Source organism: Cottoperca gobio, chromosome 5, assembly GCF_900634415.1.
Source record: "Cottoperca gobio chromosome 5, fCotGob3.1, whole genome shotgun sequence".
NCBI classification, from domain to species: domain Eukaryota; kingdom Metazoa; phylum Chordata; class Actinopteri; order Perciformes; family Bovichtidae; genus Cottoperca; species Cottoperca gobio.
This window is the reverse complement of record NC_041359.1, coordinates 17,163,487-17,188,526: the sequence shown is the minus strand read 5'-3', so window position 1 is coordinate 17,188,526 and position 25,040 is coordinate 17,163,487. Positions and strand designations below refer to the sequence as shown.

At 38.5% G+C, this 25,040-nt stretch overlaps 3 protein-coding genes across 3 annotated transcripts; all 3 read left to right on the top strand.

The window, feature by feature from the left end:
- The first annotated feature begins 78 nt into the window (after positions 1-78).
- LOC115008062 (MICOS complex subunit Mic10-like) lies at positions 79-5,231 on the top strand. Its single transcript, XM_029431325.1, has 4 exons — positions 79-190; positions 4,708-4,755; positions 4,848-4,957; positions 5,046-5,231. The coding sequence occupies exons 1-4, from the start codon at positions 130-132 to the stop codon at positions 5,052-5,054; spliced, it is 228 nt and encodes a 75-aa protein (XP_029287185.1). The 5' UTR covers positions 79-129; the 3' UTR covers positions 5,055-5,231.
- A 2,709-nt stretch (positions 5,232-7,940) lies between these two features.
- Positions 7,941-13,537, top strand: nbl1 (NBL1, DAN family BMP antagonist). The gene is made up of 4 exons (XM_029431316.1): positions 7,941-8,390; positions 9,672-9,852; positions 10,976-11,087; positions 12,889-13,537. The coding sequence occupies exons 2-4, from the start codon at positions 9,680-9,682 to the stop codon at positions 13,168-13,170; spliced, it is 567 nt and encodes a 188-aa protein (XP_029287176.1). The 5' UTR covers positions 7,941-8,390; positions 9,672-9,679; the 3' UTR covers positions 13,171-13,537.
- A 4,153-nt stretch (positions 13,538-17,690) lies between these two features.
- tmem88bl (transmembrane protein 88b-like) lies at positions 17,691-24,166 on the top strand. The gene is made up of 3 exons (XM_029431318.1): positions 17,691-17,866; positions 18,802-19,096; positions 21,454-24,166. The coding sequence occupies exons 2-3, from the start codon at positions 18,803-18,805 to the stop codon at positions 21,679-21,681; spliced, it is 522 nt and encodes a 173-aa protein (XP_029287178.1). The 5' UTR covers positions 17,691-17,866; position 18,802; the 3' UTR covers positions 21,682-24,166.
- Positions 24,167-25,040: the final 874 nt, after the last annotated feature.

Here is a 25,040-nt window from a genome sequence, read left to right as displayed (position 1 = left end):
TATACTTAATAAATTATATTATTGTAGTGCATAAATAATTGTAAAAGGGTAGTGGTGGCGGGGTGAGTTCACGTGACTTTACCTTTCTCTCGCGATATTTCGCGGAGCTTCCTCCTGACAGCTGAAAACATGGCAGACGTACATGGACGGAAATGGGACCGCTGTCTTGCAGATACAGCCGTGAAAACAGGTTAATATCTTATTATACATGTATTATAATTATTAACGAAGTCATTAGGTATTCTGCAGCATATTACACGTGGTAAATAACCTGTGCTACAGGTCAGTCGACGTCCTTTCCGACAGGACGTCTGTCTGACCATGCAGGGACACTTTACTGAGGTCAACTGTAAACCTCTGTCTGCTGAATGGATATAAAACTAATGTGTTTTGTTATTTGAGGGAGAAATTATAAGACCACATCCTTAGGGTATAGAGCTAGAGTCTTTGGTTTGATTAACAGACTACAGATGTGAACAAAGTCACCGATGGCGTAGCAGAGTATGGAGAGGCTATCACATCCGTAAAGGTTCATTCAGTCTACTTCAACCTGAGACCTAATTGTCCTGATTCCCAGGCGGTCTCATCTCCTCTCAATCCATATTGTACTTTTAAATAGCAGCAAGGAGCATAATGTTCCTACTCTGGAGTTTCTAGCCCTTAAAACATACAGGGTACAAACAAAACATGTTTTGTTGAGACTACCAGAGGTGCAGATTCAGCTCAGATAGCATCCATACTAAATCCACTGAAAGCCTAAACCAAGGGTGGAAATATTTATATGACTGTGGGACATATATACGGAAACACAGGCCAAACAATAGTAAATGTGTAGTTACACTGCAAGAATATATGGGTTTCTACACCAGAAAGCCCCATGTGCCATAGAAAATGAATTTTCTATCAAAATAACGCACCATTACTAAACAGTTTAAGATTTGACATTAAAGTAGTTTATTGTAGTGCTCACATATTACACATTATATTTCTGTATCTGCTGCTCTTAAATTTAATGTATTCAATACATTTCAACTCTAATACAGTGCATGGCAATCATGTTGTGATTGTATATGTAAATCTGTGAATAAGTAAAGAAATGGCCAAATATTGGTTTCGGTTCATTGACTAAACAGAATGAGCATAAAATGGTGAATTAATCCTTAATCTTATAAATATAAATACAGGATAATGGCATCAGCTGTGCTGTATGATAGATGGCTGTCTTCATAACTTAATGGTATTGTTTTTCAAAAGGGTTTCCCTGTCAATACTAAAATGCAAAGCCAGCCTTTTCAAATTAATCCACTTTAGAGAGACTTTTTGAAAAACTCAATTTCTGGGTGAGAAAAGTGGTGGCTCAGCTACTACGTTTTCCTGCATGGACAAACTCCTGTAGTGTCATAATGTTGATACCAGAGTTGGTGATGGGGTATTTGTCACCATTGTTCCTATATGGTAAAGCACTTTTCCACATTTATTTGGCATATGATGTGAACTAACCGTCAACCTATAAAATGTTTGAATCTGTTAAGGAAAAAGGATTTTTCTTTGAGAAAATCATATTAAATTAATAGATGTTTTGGTTTTCTCCATTACATTACAATACAGGTCATTTAGCAGACACTCTTATCTAGAGCGACTTACAGTGAACTAACTACAGAGGACAGTCTCCCTGGAACAACTTGGGGTGGCGTACCACTAGACCACCAGGCCATCACCACCCCATTGTCTCTGTTCTGGCCTTCTCTCAACCAGTCATCACCCCATGGGGTCTTTATGCAAAGTTTATCTGCGGTATTTGGAAGTGTTGGTTCAGCACTCAAATACTTAGACTGGCAAACATCCTTCCCAAAAGACACTTAATGACGTCAACTTCCACACAATGAAATATGTTTCTTGCTGGGAGGAAAAACATCTGCATTGTGGCATTTCTTTGAGCTCACTCTGTATAGCAAACTGCCAGCTGTGCCAAGATGTCTCTGGTAGCCAGAGAAACTGTGCAGCATATGTTCTGTTCAGGGGCTTGTTTGAAAGTTTTTTTTGTTAGTCCAAACTTTCTCTGGAAGATATTGTATAGTGTATTTTGTGTAGCATTGTTTAAGTGTGTTAATGATTCCTAGCATTTTAATATAATAAATAGTTAATTTTGAGACATTAACTATAAATCGAGGGATCTCTGTGTGTTCTTTGAATGTCTAGAGGACCGTTTGCTTTATTTTTCACCTTTCTCTCACTGGGAATGTTGGTATCGGCAGTGGTAGAAGAACTACTCAAAACCTTTAATCTGAAGTAAAACTATTAATAATAAAACTATTAAAACAGAGTAAAAGTCCTGCATTCAAATGTTTACTTCAAGTTAAGAGTGAAAGAGAGACGTTATCAGCACAATATGCTTTCATTGATTTAATGTATATTTAAGGTGGAGCTTTTCAATTATAATTTTTTTAGTTAGGGGCCCCAGGCAGTTGCTTACCTTGCCAAACGGTACAATTTTCCACCGGTGTTTTGTTCCTGTGAACAAGAGTGTATTTCACCTGTGTTTCTGACCTTGAGTAGCCACGACCAACAGTGTGTGACGCAACTACGTCATGGCAGGTGTGTTGCTCAGTGTCGAGTTTGAAGTTGTTTTTATGGGGTTCTCAAGAAAGCTGCAAGCAGCACGACCACAGGTATGAACAGGCATGTTTTGCACGGTCACTGCACTAGTACCATAAACAATACCATCACATAAAAGGCTGGTATCCCCTACATTTTATATTTAGTTGCCACAGGTTGAGAATATGTGCTAAAACATTTGGATATCCTACAAAGGAATTGCACTGTACAGGACAAGAGAGCCAAATAATTATACACTGGCGAGTGATAAAAGGGAAATGATAATGAGAAAAGTCACATCCAACTTTCTTTTGTAAAGAGAGAGTGAATCACATTTGCGTTGATGGAGGGAGACAGTCATTAACATCCTTCATAACAGGAAGCAACTGTTTATTTACAACATGGTATTTAATTTGAGGAACTAATAAACAATAATAGAGTGGGACAGACTAGTAATAATCTTCACCACATGTGTGCTCCTAACAGGCTCCCAATGGCAATGCTAACATTACTAGTCACTACTCAGGTCGAATTAATGTTTTGACCCGAAGATGGTACTAGATGAAATGTCAGGACATCAGCCAGACTTATTACAAATGATCCCAAAAGCACCATAAATTAATGTACAATTAATTAATAATTAATATAATTATAATGAATGTACAAAATTATAATAATTATAATTAAACAAAAAGATGTTGAGATGTTTCAGTTGGAACCAAAGCAGTGGAACGACTGAATGATAAAGAAATGTTCTGTCACAATCGGTAGAAAAATATATAAAATTTCAATGTGAGTTATGTGACTTGAGTTGTATTTTATGTTGTGTGTGTGTGTGTGTGTGTGTGTGTGTGTGTGTGTGTGTGTGTGTGTGTGTGTGTGTGTGTGTGTGTATGTGTGTGTGTGTGTGTGTGTGTGTGTACGTGGTCGAAGCTATTGAGAATTTATGCTTGTTCAAACTAAATTCACAAAATCACTTTGATTGAAAATGAATGTTTTTTTGATGCCAGTTCCAGAAAATACTGAATAATAATAATTAATAACTATACCAACTTTATTTTCTTGGAAAAGTTACTGCGTATTTTCTGGCTTGTAGTTTATACAGTTCATTCTACTGCAGCACAAATGTTTTTGTTATAATCCATCCCCCTTGGAGACGTCCAGACAAAGAGAAAGGACGCCAAAAGGAGATGTTGATCAGTCCTCATATTTTGCCAAATCTTTTTACGTTATTACCGTCGGTTGAACATCATGGGGCTTCAAAACTGCTCTGGCTAAAGAGCAAAGAAAGACTGAGGCAGCAACAGACGGAGAACCTTAAATCTAACTAAGTCTTAGCTTGAAATGGGATGCGGAGGACAATGATTTATTGTAGATCTGCACTGATAGTTAGGGTGTGCGGGGCCTTTTGTGGTCTTGTTTGACATTTGTAAGTTGTGTAATATAGAACATTCTGGGGTTTCTGGTTCAAACAAATGGGTCATGCTGCATAGCTCCCTGAATCCAATTAAGAGTCAGAGGGGCCCAAATGGCTGTTTTTTTTTTAATGCGTTTTCTTTGCTGGCTGGCCTGCTGTTGGGTGTGGTGTGGCCTGCAGCGAGGTGAAGTTAAGCGCACAAACACATTCCTCCTCAAGATCCCACTCTGGTCTGAGCACTTCAAACAACTTCTTCGCCACTGACTAACCTTCCGCTTGACCATACTGTGTCAAGACATTGCTTACCTGCACATGTGTGCACTCTTTGACCTACTACCTCTTCTGCCTCATGGACACTGCCGTTGCTCCTTCCCCCCCCCCTCTTTTTTTTACCCCTTTTACTGTTTTTTTTATTTTCTTTCTTGGAAGGTTGTGCTCTTGCTGCTTTCTCTCTCCCTCTCTTTTCCTAATGAGCAATGTCTTGCTAACTTGTGCTATTTACCAACTCTTGCATCAAACATAATAGCGGCACCCCACTGACCTCATTACAACAGTTTACATCTATGCCAGCCAGTTTTTATACTGGATCAGACATGATCACATTACCTCAGTACTAAAGTCAAATCTGTTTTGGAAGTGTAGTTTAATCACAGTACTCACAATTTCTTTCTTTTCCTTTTTCTTCCTCTTTGCAGTAACTGGCCTTGCTGTTGGCCTTGTGTTCTCCGTCGTTCTCTTTAAACGTAAGTTCTTTCTCTTAAGGTAGACTGGTAAATGCAGGATTTTTAAAAATACTTTTAAACATCATTTATAGGTAAATGTTTTTCTCCCCCAGGTCGGACATGGCCTGTCTCACTTGGTTCAGGTCTGGGACTCGGCATGGGATACGCCAACTGCCAGCATGACTTTAGGTCACCATACCTGGTTCATGGCAGCATGGTTAAGGTGAGCGCAGAGTGTAAATGTATTGTTGTTAGAGGTTTGTGACACCCTAACACATCATTCTTCATGATCTGTGTGTGCTTATTTACAGGACCAGTAATGTAATGAAGTAATGAAGGACTACAGATGATCAGGATTTGCCATGAAGTTGATCATCCTTTTTTGTGTTGTTATTTTGCTGCTCATTTCTTTCCTAGCACTAACGTCCAATAATGCCCACATTGTGTTTATCAAATGTCAGTCAATATATATTTAATAAACCAATTCTGGAAAAATCTCTCAGTTTCTGACTGTATTTTTTTTCTATGTGCATGTTTGAGGAGAATAAAATGTGGTTTGGGGGTGGGAGGTAATTGTGTGTGTTAATGAGCTGGGAGACTTGAACTCCTGCTGTTTTGGAATGAAGGCCAGGTTCAGCATCTGCAGCGCTGTTAGAGAGTGGGAGGATGAAAAGTTTCACACAATGATGGAATAAATAAAATGCAGTTGGTGGGAGACTATTGCTTGTGTGTAAGAGAAACTTGTGTTTTTTTTGTTCTTATATTTTTTTCTATTTATAAATGTAGGTTTCTTTTTAACACCATGATGCATTGATTCTTCAGTAACAGTCTGATCACTCAGGCTACATCAAGCATTTGCACAGTATGCCATGATTTGTAGTCCAGTTTTATGTTGCATGAGTTGGGACAAGTGTGTTTGCTGTGACTGTGACTGTTTTCTTCACAGGGAGTTGGAAAAGCACATGTCTCCATATCAAGAAGAATCTCTTACGTCTTATGTATTTTTTGGCCGTGAGTCTGTTTGGTGAGATTGTTTTGAGTGTGATTGATCACTTATGTGTGGTTGCGTGGGCCTGCTAAGAGAGAAGAGGGATTGTTTGTGTGAGCGTGTGCAGGCGCACACGTTTATCCAGCCCCCTGGTGAAGCAGAATCCGTGGAATGCAGAGGAATGCCTGGACTGGAGCTCGGTCTTATTACTAACAGGTGAGTTCTGCACTTTGCACTCTGAACATAACACATGGTTTACACTTTCACATCAAAGAAAACATTGACGCATTTGCACTCTTTTCTCACATTTCTCCTCTCCCATCACAGTAACAGCTTTCTCCTCAACGTAAGCACATCATGAGCAATGCCAGAAATGAAGCCTCGTCCCCTGTCCATTCAAATATTTGTTTGTAAGTGGAGCGTGAGACAGCTAGGGGTGCTTTTGGACACAATCCAGGCTGAACACCTGTAAGCAGGTAGGATGAAGTTCAGGAATGGGGTGTGTATGTGTGAGGGGACCAGTGACACCACTGAGGTGCAACAAGGCAGCCAAAAACCCAAAGGCCTTACTTGTCTGTGCCTGTCTGATTCTCCATGATGAATCATAATTACCAGTCTAATAATGCTACCAAATCACAATTGTTCATCTAATGGCTCAAAACTGTTCAGTCAGTGTTGATGAATGTCTGGCATGAAATATAAGACCAGACATGCCATGTGTGCTGCTGCACGACTCCAGCTTGGAGCTGCTGTAGCTGCTGCTGCTGTATTCAGAACTTTTACTTCTTAAAGGTCCGGCAGCGGAAATGTTAATTAGAAGTATTATGAGCTAAATGTACTTATAGGTATCAAAAAGTAAAAGTATGCAAGGCAGAAAAATTGCCCTTGTGATTGCGATCATTATCGTTATAATTATTTTTAATCTAGACTAAAGTCACATTTTTCTTCACTTGCCTTTTTGGCCTACTAATTCTTGAATGTTATGTCTATAATGCTGTAATTGTACATTGTAGATAGATTTTTTTCTACTTTTGACTTTACATTTTAATGTTGTTTCATACAACAATTTGTTGCTGTCATTATTCTTGTACAGCACTTTGGTTAACTGTTTAAATGTGCTGTTTAAATGTGCTCTTGAAATAAACTTGACTTAATTACTTACTATTAGATTACTATAACTGATGTATTTATATATTTATATATATATATATAAGTAGAATTTACTGCTGCAGTTGGTCAGCTGATTTTACTACTTTATATACTGTAAAACAATACATTTTATTTTATAATCTGATCGTTTTGTATGTAAAATCTTTTGTGAAGTTACTTTAACTGTCAGATAAATGTAGTAGAGTAAAAAGTACAATACTCAATAGAAGTATAACGTAATACATAAATGAAAAAAGTACAAGTTGCCCACAGTTACATTTGTACTTCAGTAAATGTACACATGTCTGTATATTGCTTACTATTACTTTAAATACATGTGTACACTTCTAATGCTTTTGGTCTATTACTTATAGTTACTGAAACTTTTATAAAATGTATGAGGGATTATAATTTAACATTGTGATGTGTCTGTGTGTATTGTATATTTTCCCTTGAGTCTGAATACTTTTAATCCCCACTGAATGCAGTGGTTTTGAGCCAAAAATGACTGACATTTAGCCTATAGAGGTGAATGGGGCATCGTATTCCAAAGTGCAAAAGTAAATCCCATATTTCTTTTTAAATACGATTTTAAATGAATCGACTCGAAGGTCAGAAAAAAAACAGGGAACATATTGCCTTTCAGCAACTCGTGTGCTCATGAGTCTGTCAGTGGTTTCACTCCAAACATGTTGAAGGGCCTTAATTAGATCAAGTTGTCATGAGTTTATGGTTAACCTGCTGTTGATATAATTTCAACTTCCTAAAGGTATCAGAGAAATGGATCAGAGCAGTGATTCACATCTGCTTTCCAGTTGTATTGCATGATCTCAATGGCAATTTTAAAATACAAAAAAAAAATCACATGTTAGTAAAGCAATGCCATGTGTAGGCTATCTGCAAAGTTATCACATGGTCTTAAATATGCCCTATTTGTGTAATCTTATTATATTTGCATTTTTGTCCAGTAAATCTGATCTGCGGTCTCGCCTCGCTCCTACTCCGGGAAACATTTGAAACCTTCCCCACGGTCCCCCCCTCCTCCTCCCCGTTTTCTTGTCCATAAACGGCACAGCAGGACCCCTGTCTGGGGGCTCAACCGCGCCTAACCCCGGCTTCAGAGTTTTACAACAAAAGACAACAACTTGGAAAGTATTTTTCAGTGGAGTTACGAGGGAATTTAACTTTGGCCGGGGAGAGAACAAAGGGGAGGGACGGTCTGGGCTCATGGACTCGGGGATGAGATAGCGCTCATAACTAGCCCCATCTCTCCATCTTTCCCCGTTGGACGCACGGTTCTTTTTCTTTCCGGATGATGTAACTGTTTTATGACTGACTGGGCTCTCATGTATCCTCGCAGCTGACGAAGTGCTCACATTTTCCTTTAATTATCAGTGCACGGTGATATCCGACGAAAACCCGCATCCTCAGATTTTAGGAGCCCGTGTCCAGGTTTCGGTGAGGGGGCTCTGCTCAGCGGGACGTTGCGCTGTGCTCAACCGGCTGTTCCCTGGCGTCGGTAAGTGTCTCAACTACGACCACTGCTGGGGCTCGTTACTCAAACTAGTAATGTAACCTATTATTACACTTGTTTCTGTACGGTACTGTTCTACTAATGTTAGCTAGGTTAGCTACTGTACATCCGTCAGTTAACGTTAGCTGCGACACTTGTTTAAAATGACGGTTGCAACTTCTCCCACCTTCCGAAGTAACTCGTAGAAAAAGCCGTCGTCTTGCCGAGGGACAATCATGGAAATCATGTTGCCAACTAAATATCGCTTAATTAAAGTATTGTAAATAAGAGAAAGCCAGAAAAGGAAGATTTCTTGACATCTTTATTCTGAACCAGCCGTTAAACGGAACTTGAAGTAACTGCCGTTAACGTACGTTACGTTACTAGGACCTGAACCCTGACGAGAGATTTAGGGCAACACATATTTTAGATTTAACGGTAAACCATATAAAATGTCCAGTAAAATAAATAAATAACGAGTTTTTAGTCGTAACATTCGCTGCTACTGTATTTGAAACTATACATCCATCCATGTTGTGAAACATTAACTCATTCTTTACTGTAACGCGGTGCCACTTGTGCTCAGTCTGCAGAGTGTGTTGCGTTTAAAGAAAGTATCCTGGACTCTTGAAGTCTGTCGACAAATGTATAGCCTATAGATAGAAAATAAATATAGAAATTAAGTATTCTCCCCCTTACAACAGCCCAACCCAGGAGATCCTGTAGACAAGGTTTCTTGTGTCAGAGACATATGGTAGAGCTGAAAGGTGTGCAGTAGCCTAGTCGATGTGGGTGACCGCTAGACACCTTTTTATAGGCAGCAGGAGAAAACGATTTTGTAGGTTGTAAATGACGTGCCTGGTTGAGGCATTTTTTAAGAAGAGAGTGCAACAGAGCAAAGGACAGACTTGGTATTAGTCAGGTGGTATGGAAGAGACATTAACCTCCCTCCCCCATTGTCTTGTTTCTTTTGGTACAATATGAACCCAGTATGTTCTCTCTACAGCTGGGATTCAGATAGTCTGTTTAAGAATTTGCTTTTAAAAGTCATAACTCGAAGCACAGGGACCCCTGGGGTTTTAAGCTGCTAATCACCAGGAAGTTGCAAATCCACATCTGCAGGGATATACAAAAATACCAAAATTAACTGTAAAGCCAGGCTACATCCGATCAGTAGACACCAGAAAACATCAAGAGGTTTCGTCACTCCTCCTTTGAATTGCGTGTTTTTGTGTGGGACAAGGTTAACAGAGCGTTAACTTGATGACTGGGTTTCTGCTCCTTTAGGTGCAGTCATGTGGCAGAGGATTCAGATTTGTTGGGCACTGTTTGCAATGTATTCAGCGGCACCGCCTGCCCACATCAACCGCCTGGCGCTGTTCCCTGACAAGAGCGCCTGGTGTGAAGCCAAGAACATCACACAGATAGTCGGGCACACGGGATGTCAGCCTCGCTCTATTCAAAACAGGTCAGGATGAAGGCCCTCACTGTCTCTCTCATGCTCTGTCTGACAATCTCTCTGCAACTGAAAAAAAGTGAATAACACAGAAATGTCTAGATTGTGAAATTATTGTAATTAAGTGGCTGCCTGCATGGTTGGAAAAAATGTCTTTAGAAAATTGCAGGCATTGATATTAAATGATAACAGTGGTGATATTTATATGTTCCTTATTGTCAACAAATCCCATGAAAAGACCAAAACCAACAAATTGTCGGTCTCTCTCTCAATATTTTCTGAATTTTTAAAGAAAGGCTTATTAAATACAAATTTAAACAGATGGACTCTGTACCGTTTAACAAGCAATACTCAAAGAGGAGTAAATAGTTATTGGGGATGCATTTCAGCCCTTTATTTTTTTTGCTCTATTAAGTATTTACAGCATCAGGCCGATGTTCATGTCAATGATGAAACCTGTCATCCTGTACAACAATGAGGCTCAGTGATGTGTTTTTAATAGTTTTTGGGCAACAATGGAGTAATAAGCTACTTCAGCCTTTGGCGACACAGAAAATATTTGTTAGAAAAATCACTTTATTGTTTTTTTTATTCTTTTAATGGTATTTGTTAACAAAAACAGAATAGCACCAGAGCTTTTTAAAAATAAATAAAGTTAGTTTGATCTTTAGTCAATGGACAAAACATGTAAATTAGATGCACGATATTGGATTTTTGCCGATTTTCTCCATTTCATTTTGGCTGATTGCCGATCCAGATATACGCACATATTTTTTCCAATTTATTGAAGAAAACATCAAGTCTCCTGTAGTGGAATTAATATATTATCATACCTACTGTTATCATAATGGCCCACTGGCAGATGCAGACATAAAATACAGTGCTTTTCAAAATGTACACATTCACTGGTCGAATTAAGAAAACTACTTTAAATGAGGTTACATGTTAAACATGCCATTTTCTTTTTAAATGTAACATCGAGTGTCATATCATCATTTATGAATAACAATTCTCCATTTTGTAATTTTGTGTTTGGCCTGAGGCTACCAGACATCCACAGCTGTTGCTTACACAGGCATGAACGCTCTGGCCGTGCAGTTGAATCATGCAATAATGCACTTTGTCCTCCTCGCAGAGCTTGTCTGGGCCAGTGTTTCAGCTACAGCGTCCCTAACACGTTCCCACAGTCAACAGAGTCCCTGGTGCACTGTGACTCCTGCATGCCTGCCCAGACACAGTGGGAAGTGGTAAGATTTATTGCACCATTAGCTCATGTAGCAAGCACACACCAACACTGACTTGTCAAACTCGCACACAAAGCCACAGGTTTCTAACATGAAAGAATTTCTGTTCACTGGTGAAAACAAAGAAGAAGGAAAAAACCGAAAGGGAGAATTTTGAATAGATTTGTGTCACAATTTCTCCGGTTCTATGAACCTTGATCCTGTGTTTTATATTCCTCTAAAGTTCCCTGTTAGCCAGAAGGAATCCAGTCCTTCGACAACAAAGGCTTTCTAGTGAGGTGTATGTAGTTTGGAAAGCTGCCAGGTAGACTAGGCGGGTTGGACCACAGGTGAGGTCGCCTCAAGTTTCAGTGGAAAATATTGTATCTCTTAGAGTGCTGTGCTGTTACCTGATAGATTAATACATTTTCATACTATTTTTGTAGTTTGAGAAAGGGCTGAGAAATTGCATTTACAGTCTCGTCTTACTTACTTATCTGGAAATGGATGTTTGTGTCTGTGATTACGATTATTGTTGCAGGACTTAAAACAAAATTCAGTTTAAAACAAAACAAAGTCAGCTGAAAGAGGATACTGCTCCATGCTGGTTTGGCACTTGGAAGTAGATCTTGATAAAACTGCTGAATGATAATTTTCAATGGATAATGGAAACAGTGAGGGGAAGTTGTGTGAGGTCTGGAGAGCTAGAAGAGCTTGTGCAACACTGAGGTTTACAGACGGCTTCATATTTTTTGTTTATTATATATTTATTCAATTGAAATACAATCATGGTGCAATAATTTTCTTAGCGTGAAAATACAACCTAAAACACACATCCACCCATACACACATAGCAGTATGTCTGTACATAATGTACAAATCTGATTTCGTAAGAATGAAAGGCAGAAAAAAAAAATGGAACATACCCAAATAGAAATTCCCTCTCTTTCCTAAATTAATAGTATTTTAGTGTCGGTGTCACTCTCATCTCAGGTTCTGACGCCGTTCACGGTAAATAAATAAAAGTACGTTTTTTTATATTTGGAAAAGTTATATCAACTGATAACAATAATGTAAACACACACGGGCTAAACTTGCACAAATAAACACTTTTTACTGAAACGTTTTAGTATTTCTCAAACCTCAGTGACTAAAGTGAATAAAAAGTTAAATTCAAATGAAACATAAAAATGATGCCTGTTACATAAATACAATTAGGAGGCTTAGGCTAGCTGCCTTTTTTTCTCAGAAACTTTCTAATTAAAAAAATTAATTGTACACAAAATAACAAGAAATCACACAGTTGCTTTGACAATACTTTGACTTTGTGTGTAGATATACTGTCCATCAGTAGCATATATAATATCTATATCTATATATGAATATATAGATATAAATATTCATATATATAAATATACTGTATATTAATATTAATTTATATATATAGAATAATTCATAATTATTTTTAAACAGCAGGAGATCAAGCCAAAAATACACCATTAGAATTCAGTATATAAGAAAGTGGAAGTTTTATCACCAAGGTCAAATATAAAGTTCAGTTCCTGTTCACAAGGTCACTGACAGTACATATGGTTTGACACATTTGACTCCCTTTCTGTATGTATGAATATATATGAATATATATATATGAATATATATATATATATATATATATATATATATATATATATATATATATATATATATATATATATATATATATGAATATATATTAATATGAATATATATTAATATATATATATATATTAATATATATATGAATATGAATATATGTATATGTATATAATTGTATGTGTCTGAACAGGTGACTCTGGAGTGCCCGGGCAGTGAAGTGTCTCCTCATGTGGATAAGCTGGTGGAGAGGATCTTCCACTGCAGCTGCCAGTCCTGCAGTAAGGAGGGTGGCCAGGAGGGGGCGGTGATGCAGCTGTATCCAGCAGACAACGTCCTGGACGCTCCGTCTTTATCTGACACCCTCAACGGCGCTCAGTCTCACCCTCTGCCCCCTTCAGACACACACTCTAATAAGCATGCTCACCAACACATAGACCATCACACACTACCACACACATCAGTCGGAGGGTAGGTATCACTCTCTATGTCACTTTACTCAACTCTTCCGCCCTCTGTCCTCCACACCGCATCTTTTGTACCAATCTGTAGTAATGTAAAGGCACTTTGAAAATATGGCTTCACTTTGTGGTAAAACCTTTTTTTTTCTAAAGGCACAAACACACACAGGCACACACACACTGACAGAGTCATGCTATCAGATTACACTCTATTGTATATAAACTCGTACAAATCAGCCTATGCACTCTTTTTGCTGATTTAACATGCATATGTGCATCCAGACTGTAGTCTGTTAATAAGCTGTAGTCTCATTACTTTTAATCTGCTTTAATGCAATAAATTCTATTGTCGTGGTAAATGCCATTTTGTCTTTTGTGTTATTCATACAATTGCGAGTAAACTCTTCTTTTCTGTCACAGTGAGCACCCAGGGAAATTAAGTTTAGTTTTGAACCAAAGAAACACCCACAGCTTCCTTTCACTGTTTGTAAAACTGAACTTGTTTTCTTTATTATCATGTGGCTGCTGATTATAATTGATTACACATGGTGTTGTTTTCTTCAATCAACAAAACCTCAGTCGTGGACAAACATTTAATAGATGCTGGTGCCACTTACTGGAGCACAGAAGAGGTGCATGATGGGAAGAGACCCTGCTGTTCACTGCTTCATTGGCCTGAATCTGATCTCACTGTGCCAGAAAGTTTAATGACATGCTGTAATGGAAAAGCCCCGGAGAAAGTTTTTCACAGATACTTTCACTTGTTTATCCATGTTATTCATGATTTGTCTTCTTTAAGAATAATGCAGAATTTAAGAGATGACATTTTTTCAAGTCTTAAAACAATGCTGACATGTACTTTAAAGTGTTTAGTGGCTGTAATCATTCCTCCTGTTCATGCTGGTAGTAAAAGTGGTCCCTTCCTAGCGTGACTGCAAAGTAAGAGATGGGGGAAAAGATATTGGGCGAAAATGCATTTTAAAGGGGAAATTTGTAAGATAAGATCAGAATTTTAGTTGAAAATGTTCAAAAACGTCTTCAAATTCATTAGTTAACTAACTATTCCTATTCCTGTTCCTAGTCTCTTTACAGTCAATATGGAGAGAAATGATCACAGCATTCAAAATCTCATTCAATGCACATATGGGCATTTTAATTCACGAGTACCTATCTTTTGAAGTTTGTTGTTTGAGAATAAATAAAGTATGTTACAGAGGGCCAACAGGAATACTTTCAGAGACTCTGACGTTCAAAATGGAATAATAATTGGAACAAAATTGATTGTGGCCAATATATAGTTTTTAGTTTTCAGATAATCACTAATATAACCTAGAGAGTTAGTGAACAGCAGCTCAGCTGAACTGCTTACTTCTAGGACGTTTTCTGTAAAGATTCAGACCTGTAGTGTTGCAATCTGGACTTTAATTGTGGGATGCTGACATGATGTCACTCATTACAATAACAACACATTCTAAATAATATGAACATTAATAACATTAATCGTATCTCATAATTACTCGATGTTGTAACTGAGGATATCACAGGGTGTGAGATTGCTGTCATTGTGCCAAGTAGCGCTGTCGCGATCTACCGGTATTGACCATAACCGTGATATTGAATTTTTTAAATATTGCTATTGTGTTAATAATACACACATTATAATATATTTTAAGTAATCCAGCGCCTTTTAAAAAATGTCTGTTTCTTTCCAATTTCCCTTTTTCTCGCTCCCCACCACCCCACACACACAAATGAGAGTAATTCGTTTGACAAATAAAGACAAAGCGCACAATAAACAAATTTGACTTAATATTATTTTAAATAAATTGTGAATTCTTTAGGCCAAGATAATCGTGTTGTGATAATCTGATATTGTGACAGCTCGAGTGCCTAAAATATGTCTGTGGCAATTATGAGCCTATTATCTCTATATGACAATAGGGTCACTAACATCAGACATCTCCTTTTAACAGGGTTCATAGTCTGTGTTCCCTGTTGACTTGAAATACCACTGTACGAAGATGAAATGCCATGGCAACCTGCAGGAAGCTGTTCAGGTAATGGATGGTGAGTGACCTCGAGCGTGACTCGAGCCAGAGAGCGACACACAAAGCTGGATGTTTCAAAAAGGAAACAAATGTTCAGCTCATGGTCTGCTGGGTTAAATAACCTGAGCTTCAGTCCAGTCAATGAAGAAAGGCTGGAGGACATTACTGAAGAACGTTGTTTGAAGTGGCTGCCAATAAATAAATGTGTTTGCTACGTTTAGTTTAAAACGTTCACAGAGAGTCCAGCAGATGTCAGCAGATGTTACAGGTGGAGTCTAGAGAGACTGCATTTACTGTAACATCTTAACTTTTCATCTCCTCAGAACCAGACACCAAACACACAACACACCAAACACACACGTCTTCCCCCAGACTCTCCACAGCATCTTCCCTCTGCATCATCAATCATTCCCTCCTCTCTATCTCTACGTCCAGACAGTATCTTTTCTTCCATTTCTCGTCAGCTCTGTCCTATATCCTCTCATCCTTTTCCCCTTGTTCTGTGTAATTAAATTTGAGCAGCGAAAGGTTGACTGTCTGTCTGCGCTGCAAAACAAATCGATCATCCTCTTATATTCCTGGCCGCACAGCTGACGCTGCTCTAAAGATTGTTGAAAGGCTGCAGAGAGAGAAACTCAGAGGGACATTTCTGAACATATCACAGCTTATTGTCATATTAACTTGTTCATCAAGCTTGGGGTTTCTGTTGCTACTCCTTTAAATGTTTACTGTGCTTAATTAATCTCTCATTGTGATCTGTGGGAGAGTCACCCTTTACAGTATATGTGACCTCTATGATTTTATGGATTTAGGAAATCAGTAAATCGAGATTAGTGTACATCTAATCTAATTTTCCTGAGATGTTATCTGATTATCTGACTAAACTGAAAAACATTCACTTATGTTTACCTCAGCAAAGGTCACTTTATTGGACAGATAACAAAATGAAAAAGTCTAGGTTACGAACAGCCTTTATAATAATTTAGTATGGCCTATTTGAGTTATAATTTAAACAGACAAACGTGCCATACTACCAACATTGAATCTATAGAATTGGCTTATTGTTAGTAATTTAAAGGTGCAATATGTAATGCCTGGCCACAAAGAAATATAGAGCAGCGTTTCACCTCTACTACTGGGTCCATACAATCTAAATCTATCTATATATATTCATATATATATAAACTTTAAAAAGACAACTACTAACTAATAGCAGAGTAAGAATATGCAAAATGTGATCAAACTGCTCAAACTCTGAGTCGATAGTGTAGGTTAGCCATCTCTGTGTTTACTGTGCCTCTAACCATACTGCCTGTGTATGCTTTCATTTGTTTATTGGATTAAATCCAAAGTGGCAGAAACAAAAAAAGAGCGACCCACATCGTTGTCTCATCCTACCCACAGCCAGGGGACCCCCCCACCAGGAGGTGAGCGGTCACAGCGGGCTTGTGCCGCCGGGTCTAACCTGTGTAACGGCAGCAACAGAAAGTTTGCTGATCTGGCAGGAAGTCGGGGCAACTGTGATGTCACCATGTACTGACCACACCTGGAGTACACTCTTACATCACTGTAGCGAGGTGAGAAGTACGCCCCCTGGATAACAGCTAAAACAAGGTGTTCAGCTCATGTTGCTTTAAAGTGCTAACAAGTTGTCCAGATTTGTCTTTTGGGACATTTTTATTTAAATGTATTTAGTGCATGTTTAAGGACTGACAGAAATAGCTTATAAAGGGTATGTAAGTAGTAATGACTTATTATTTAACACTTTGAGTTTTGTTTACGTAAATGAAAAGTGCGCTTATAAATAAAATGTATTATTATTATTATATATATATATATATATATATATATATATATATATATATATATATATATATATATATATATATATATAAAGTTATAAACCATTAACAAGAACAAGGTTTTGGTTTTTAAAAAATCACTTTCTTTGGTTGGTGTTTGAGAACAATGTATGTATAAATGTTGATAATTAATAGTTTAATTAATAAGTTAATAAGTACACATGTCAGACCTTTTTTACAAGCCATCAAGTTTGCATTAAATGCATTACTGTTAGTAATTCATTTCAGGTTTTTTTAAAAGTCTTCTTAATAACTTTTTCATATATTGAGAACTTGATTTTAACTTGTCTATAACGGATTTATAATTCATTATTAAATGAAGCCATTAGCGGAAAAGTACTACCAGTTATAAAGGGTTATGTGTTGCCAGAAAATGTACAGCAATGACGTAAATGTAGCCCACCTCTTTGTGGTCCTTCATTTCGTTTGACATTATTTCGTGTTAATTTTCAGTTTGAATCTTAGTGTAGCTTTAGGTGTTCACGTAGTATTCAAATATTTTAAACAAAAATATTGCAATTTAAATTTGTTGGTGAGAAAACGTAATTGTTGTGAGACAGCGTGAGCGCGCATTTATCGATTGTGCGCGCGGCCAGGGGTCGCTCGCTCCCACAGACGCGCGAGGCTCCTCACACAGCATCACTACAGCAGATTTCAACGCACAGGTGCTTCTCTCCGCTGCAGTTTAAAAACACAGTATTTATTTTATTTGGTTGTAAATTAAGAGCCCCGATTATATCAACAGGAGAAGAATTTAAAGACAAACACACCGGAGGGATTAACGGGATTTGTACTTGGAGGTAAGCAACACAATTATCGTTCATAACGTATTGTTATAGGTTACATGGTTAATCTACCACATGCATTAATGTTTGTGACATTGGTTTACAGTAAACTTTTCCAGACAGAAAAAGCAGAGTAATCAGGTCTAAACTAAAATATAAACAGAAAACATTGATTTATCAGGAACAGCAAAAAATAAAGCAAAGTAATTTTAATTCAGGTCATGACTCATGATTAAGGTGAGCTAAAGTCGCTCTGAAAGGGGCTCAGAATGTGTCCCGTCCTAGTGTGAAGCTCCTGGTTTGTGCCTGCAGCAAGTCCAGGGTTAAATAAAACATTTGTAATTAGGTTTAAAATAGGTCGTATTGCCATACAGTCCCCGGGCTTCAGTGACACAGCCCTGATCAATGAGATCGACCAGAGGAGCAATGAAGACAGCCAAAAGTGTGTGTGTGTGTGTGTGTGTGTGTGTGTGTGTGTGTGTGTGTGTGTGTGTGTGTGTGTGTGTGTGTGTTGTCAGAGCAGGCTATAGGTTCCTAATTTACATAGTCTAATGAGTTATTGGCGGCATGAATTGAAAGAAGGCAGGGCTCAGTCTGTTCTTATTAAAACTTAAAATTCAGCATGCGTGCAAAAATGAGATGCAGCCTGGAAAGGAAATAGAGACACAAAAGTGTTGTTCTGTATGTGATTCAACATGAAAGTGATGACAAGCTGACTGATTTAACATGCAGATATGTTAAAGAAGTTTATTTTCCATTCATTTAATACAGATTGTCATGACATACACAATTTATATAAAAACATGAATGTTTTGCAAGCATAATCTCTTAGTTTATCTCTTTTGTACTCATTCAATTAAAACAGTACCAAGGGATACATCAGTCATTGCCTATAACCACTCTTTGTCTGAATCAGACTCTCTCTTTGTCTGTCTCTCTTTCTGCCTCAGAATGTGTGGTGTGGACGTGGACTTGGAGGATGGGGGTCCAGGGGAGGAGGAGAAAGAGGAGGAGTTCTGGATCGGGGAGGGAGTGAAGATGTTGCCCCCTCCCGTGGCCCACACCGAGGGGAGTGCATGGGGAAGCCGCAGGGGCAGATGTGGCTGCGTGGCCTGCGGGGCAGCTCTCGTCCTCTGGGACCTGTGTGTCGTCTTAGTCAGCGCTCTGCTCCTGGCTGTGGTCTTCTCTGTGGTGCTGCTGCCTGCAATGCTGCTGCTGTACGCCGGTTTCCTCTGCCACTCCAGGGTGAGATATCACTTTTTATTGTTAGTTCGTTAATTGTTTTCACTTTATTGTAGCCAGTACATGCTGAGAGGAAAAGAGTATTGTTATTCTAGTTGACTACTGACTACTGATCAAATGACTATGTCATATGAATAATGTTGCTCATTGAGACAAACACACAGATAATTATCATCAATGTAGTGTTTCCAGCCACAGCAAGCAGCTGTTTTCAGTAAAAAACAAAACCCACAACACCAAATGACACAGTTAGAGGCTGGTGAACATTGTGGATCATTTATCAGCTAAAGAGCAAGACGTTTGTGGAGAACAAAACAAAGCAGAATATTAAATATTGGACTTTCATTTATCATGTGGACACAAACACGACTGCAAATGACTGACAACGTTGCTCTGTAACCCCTGGTTGTGTAAATACGCAACTGTTTGCTAACAAGTTCCAGATATCCTTAAAATCTGATAATATGTCAGTGTTGTGTTTACAGTTTGTTTCTGCTTCCCCACGTGGCTTAAACAAACCAACTGAATTCAGATTGAAAAGGATAGCGCTCTGTGCCAACCTGACATGTTTACAAATCAAACAAGGAGAAATCTTCTCTTTTCACTAAAGGTTTAGGAAGGCAATCCCATGTCAGAGAGTGGGAGGATTAGCTCTCACTGGCACCTGGAGTTTTAGAGGCAAACAGACAATCACAGCCAAACAAGATAATGATTAATGTGAATGCTGGAGCATCTCAGACAGTGTTCTGGTAATGAGGTGAGGAGAAGGCCGCGGCTTGTTATTTTTGTGAGTCACATGAGGGGCAGACAGATAATCAGTCAAATTTGGTGGGTCTACGTATCATGCCGAATCATGCCGTGAAGGTCTACAGCTTTGTCATTGACTCACCATGCAGGTTATAACCAAGCAGCACCCTCTGGGCTGAGAAGTGAAGCCAACGTGGAAGTGCTTTGAAACCTACATTCTCTCTAATATCCAGCAGAGGGCGACTCTACTGGCTGCACAAGAAGTCTTATCGTATAGAAGTCTATGAGAAAATGATCCAACTTCTGACTTGATTTATTACATTAGTAAACATTTTCCTAATGAGTTTATGGTCTTATTCACTAGTTTCAAGTCTTCTTTAATAGAGCATGATGTTCATTTAGTAAAAAATGGTCTTATTTAGAGTAAAATAAAAGATAAAGCAACAAGGCTTTTGGGCGCGGCTACCTTGTGATTGACAGGTTGTTACCTGGGTGTTGTCCGTATTTCTGTCTTACAACTTTAACCTTTTCATTGTTTTTTCAATTCATTAAAGTTAATTGTAACAATTTAGTCTTCTAAAAATGTCTTGTTCAGTGTTCTGTTGTACTTTGCTCCACCCTCTCGTGTCCCAAAAAATCTAAATGGCGACAGTCAAAATGCTAAACTATAGGCTTTAAAACAAACCAATGGGTGACGTCAGGGTGACTATGTCCACTTCTTATATACAGTGAATGGTGATAACACCTCCTACCACCATTGATACAGTTGGTCCTTTCACCCAGTTGTCTCTGTGTTGCAGACAAATTAAAACATGCAAAGCGCGTGAGTGCAACACGACTATAATCGTGATTAGGCCAGAGCAAATGTCAGTTCCGAGTAAACAATTACAGACAGTGTCAATCAGAGAGTTCTCCCTATTGTGGCGACAGACTGAACATGGCGAGAGGGCCCCACTGAGAAGACAAAACTGTCTGATTCGGTACCAGTGCCAGCTGTGCACAGACATCCTGCACTGTGAAAGCACAGTGTGCACTTGACAGAGGTGTGTCTCTGTGTCTGTGTGTGTGTGTACTCATGAGTGTGTGAAACACTGCTGTTGCTAGGGTGCGTTTGGTGGAGGCAAAGCTCCTTTTGAAAGAGCTTACAATAGGAGATCGTTTAGAAAAGGGCTTCAGACGTTACTAAATCATTTGAGTGTATCTGAGTGTGTTCGACAGAGAAAAGGAGGTACCGTACTTGTAGTTTATGTGTCTGTGTGTGTCTGTATTCTTGTGAGAGTTTGAGTGTGTAATTCTGCAGCTGCCCGTTTTACATCTTTCTTTAAGTTCCATCTCCTCCCTCTCGCTCGCCCTAACAATGTGATTGACAGCTCGGAGGTTTACTGACAGCTACTGAGCTACTTCTTATCTGAACTGTTGAGGGAGGCTGGGAGAATCTCTGTCACAGCCCACTACCCGCACCGTCCCACTTCTGCACCCTGAGCAAATGCCAAAAAACACACAAATAACAAATTGCTTTGTGACAGAAGAGAAGCAGCTCCTACCATGTGCTTCATGTCCTCTGGAACCCTCCTGTCTACTTTAATGGTCCCCCTTTGTGTTTGTACTCCTAGGTCCTTGACGCCCCCTCTGCTATATGCCGTTACCTTGACGACAACAGCTGCTCCGCCCTCATCATCCTGGGTTTTGTGATGATGTCGCCGCTCGTGGTGGTTGCGGCGGCGGTCTTCTGCGGGCTGCTCCGAAGGTTTCGACTCTTGCTTCTCATTCAGCCAATCACACGCGCCTGGTACAGAGGGCGGCTGTTGGACTGGGCGGGCAGCATCCACGCCTGGGTCTGATCAAGATGAAACGGGAGGCGCTGAGGGTCGGATATGCTAACGTCAGGGGGGATCAGAAAGTTAGATTAGTGTAAAATCACCCAGAGATATACAGGGGGTAGAGAAAACAACAGAAGCACCTCACAATGTAATCAATACAATAGTGTGAGAGATGTAGACACAACTGGACGCTACGGTTTTAAAGCCCACCATGCATCGTGAAAGTAATGTACAACGACAGACACTAACCGAGCACTATATACCATCATATTTATGCACATTTATTTATTTAGGATAAGCCCCTCATCTCGTTTTTGAGGGGTCTCTACACAATCAACACAACAACATTAAAGTGGCAACAGACAAAAACAACAAATAATTAAACAGTTAAACATACCGACAAACAAAAACAGACTACACAAAAATAGTGAATAAATATAACCGTTAAATAGCTCAGGACAGATGTTCATTAATGTCACTTAAAACATGTACATGAACAAAATAGGAGATCAAAGCATTCTTAAATATACTAAGTGATGTCAAAGATTGAATGTTTGAAGATAAATAAATATATATTTAATGCGAGCAGAGCAGAGCAGAGCATCACAACACAAACTGCCACAAAGCACTTTGTATTTATGCTTTTGGGAAAACACGCTCAGTATAATATAAGTGTTTATCACAAAAATGCATGTCAGTATTTATTATAGATGGTCCACCCGCCGACGTTTTAATTGCGCAAGAGCAATGACATAAATAACTGTGCAGAGAAAATGACCCGAGTACCTGACTCTCAAAGTGTTTTTTCATTTTGTCGATGAGCTCACTATTATAGTCCTCCAAATGAACTCCCTGGATAGTGAGTAGGAAGAAGTGAATGAGTGCAGATGCAGCCCAGGTAGTCAGCTCTGTAACAATCAAGATATAAGTTGTTAGTTAGTGAGCTGCAGAGGTTCTGGTAGGTGGATTTTGTTACCTGTGGAAAGAGACACGAGAGCTGTTTCCCCTTGTTCCAGTCTTTATGCTAAGCTAAGCTAATCACCTCCTGGATACATCTTTATATTCAACGGACAGATATAAGAGTTGTGGCTCTTCTCATCGAACTCTCAGAAAGAAAGATAATCAGTGTATTTAAAAAAATAAATAAAATGGCCAAGTTTTGCAGTGTTGTTGTACTGAATTACGTATTGAAAGGTGTTTCTGTTATTTTGTCTACCCATTCTACATTTTAGGTCATTTTGTGAAAATACTTCAGTTCATTGTAGCAATTTCCATCTCAGTGTTATTTGTCTTTGTTTTAGAAACTGAATATTTTTTCAGTGATTCGTGAAGTGATGTCTTTGTACTTTGACTTCACACACAAAGATCATTCAACATATTCTACACTCATTTGTTCCTATAGGAACAAAATGCATCTTGAGACAGTCAAATCTTTTTTGTGAAATGAAAGATGAATGTAGGATTTTCATATCAATATTGCAATACCACAGCGACTTCAACAAAAAAAGACTCAGAGGAATTGTCATTTTCTCACAAACTGGTTTATCATGGTAGTATTCAATTAGGTTTTGTGTATAAAAAAAGTATTTTTGTGATTTTGTATTGCCTGTTTGCTAACTATGTTGACAGGTCACATGTGGGTCCTTCTCAGAAATATATTGTTGTAAAGTTATTGGTGGTTGTACATTAGAAGTCTAGCAAAAAGTCAAAACATAATTGCAAGAATTAGATTTGTTGTTTTGAACTTTTAGTATGTTGGGCTCAATTCCCCGGGGCCTTCAAACACCCAGAGAAATAGGGTGAATATTGTAACACGTACGATAAAACGCAGCGTACAAGGACTTCTAATATTGTCGGTGAATTAAAAGGACATTTATGCTTATTGATCTGATGTAGCAACATTAGCAGTCATGTCTTGTGGGAGGGAGGGAAATCTATGAAACATATTTGATTTAAGTGGTTCTCATAGATCAAACTGTGCCATAATAAATCACACTCTCCATTATAAAAACAACAGAAGCTGACAGTAGCACAAAGTAATTGCTGTTCAGTGGAGGCCAGGTGTTAAAGTGAGGTTTGAATCATAGACAACGAGCTCATTCTGCTGCCTCTTTGTTGTCTGGTCTTTTAAATTCATCAGTGACACACATGCCACACATCCTTTTTATCTGTGTGTCCATGCTCCCTAATCAAGTATTCAGATTTGAAGTTTCATTTCTCAAAAGAAAGCCTTGAATCATATTTCATCAGGATCCATTGAATGCAAATTGTTTCTTCATAGGAATGAAGCCCGATGAGTTCCAGTATTTTAAGAGAACTAGGAAAGAAAATGGTCTTTTTATTTTTGCAGAGATCTATGCTGGTGAATGTCACACCTCAATACCGTTTTGGAAAGATACAGCATTTATTTATTGATCAGCTTTTCATTTCAGTGTATTTGAACAAAACAGCAACACATTGTCCTGTTCATGCCTTACAACAATAAAAACGTTTTTTTTAAAGAGTCTCTTTTGTCTCTTGTTTGCTAAAGATTTGTGGATTTGAGTCCCTTGAAAGATGACTTAACATCCAAACATACATGCATAACACATAAAAACATGCTGAAAAGGGCACTATGACGTGAGAAAGTCTCTCACAACATGAATGCTGATACAGTTTACCTTCTGTTGTGCAAATTAAAGGAAGATGTAGCTTCAGCAGATGACGTGGTCGTCGATTCTGTCGGGATGATGTATGTAGTGCATAAAACCATCATACTGATGGATACATCATCCTTCTCTTGTTGAGTGTGTGGTGTTGACGTGTGAATGCACTCAGCCCTCAGTAGGAATGGATGTGTTTGCCTAGCAATTTCTGTGAGCTCTTTACAATGTCTGCTTATCAAAAGTATGTGTTTCTGCCTGTCTGATAAATATACAAAAGGTCAATCTCAATAGATTTTTGGTACAAAATAATGTGTTTGTGGTGGAGCATATCAGAAACTGTAAAGTACCAAAAGCTGGCTTTGAATGCCTGGTCAGAATCTTGTGTTTCTTTATTCAGGTAATTATTGATTTGAATCTAATTGTTAACTTTTTACAGTGTTGGGGAGTAATGACTACATGTAATAACTACAATTTGCAGTAGATTGCTGGTACTTCAACCACATTGATATTTGCATAGTGATTGAAGTAGTGAAGGAAAGGGATGTCTTTTTGATTTGTTGTTTTGTACCATTAATTGAACCTCCTTTGACCAGCACAATTGTTCTTAAAATATAAGTGAAATATATTTTTAGTTGGGTGGGATAGGTCTTCTTTTATGTTTTTGGTTTATGTATGACCTGTGAAGTGGGCACTTTTTGAAATAAACACAATTGAATGTCATTTTTTGTAATATTT

Excerpts from the sequence above, each read along its gene's own strand:
- tmem88bl (XM_029431318.1), top strand. The coding sequence starts at position 18,803 with ATGTGTGGTGTGGACGTGGACTTGGAGGATGGGGGTCCAGGGGAGGAG. Across the intron at positions 19,097-21,453 it reads GTTTCCTCTGCCACTCCAGG|GTCCTTGACGCCCCCTCTGC; the intron begins GTGAGATATCAC and ends TTGTACTCCTAG.
- nbl1 (XM_029431316.1), top strand. The coding sequence starts at position 9,680 with ATGTGGCAGAGGATTCAGATTTGTTGGGCACTGTTTGCAATGTATTCA. Across the intron at positions 9,853-10,975 it reads CCTCGCTCTATTCAAAACAG|AGCTTGTCTGGGCCAGTGTT; the intron begins GTCAGGATGAAG and ends TCCTCCTCGCAG. Across the intron at positions 11,088-12,888 it reads CCCAGACACAGTGGGAAGTG|GTGACTCTGGAGTGCCCGGG; the intron begins GTAAGATTTATT and ends GTGTCTGAACAG.
- LOC115008062 (XM_029431325.1), top strand. The coding sequence starts at position 130 with ATGGCAGACGTACATGGACGGAAATGGGACCGCTGTCTTGCAGATACA. Across the intron at positions 191-4,707 it reads AGATACAGCCGTGAAAACAG|TAACTGGCCTTGCTGTTGGC; the intron begins GTTAATATCTTA and ends TCCTCTTTGCAG. Across the intron at positions 4,756-4,847 it reads CTCCGTCGTTCTCTTTAAAC|GTCGGACATGGCCTGTCTCA; the intron begins GTAAGTTCTTTC and ends TTTCTCCCCCAG.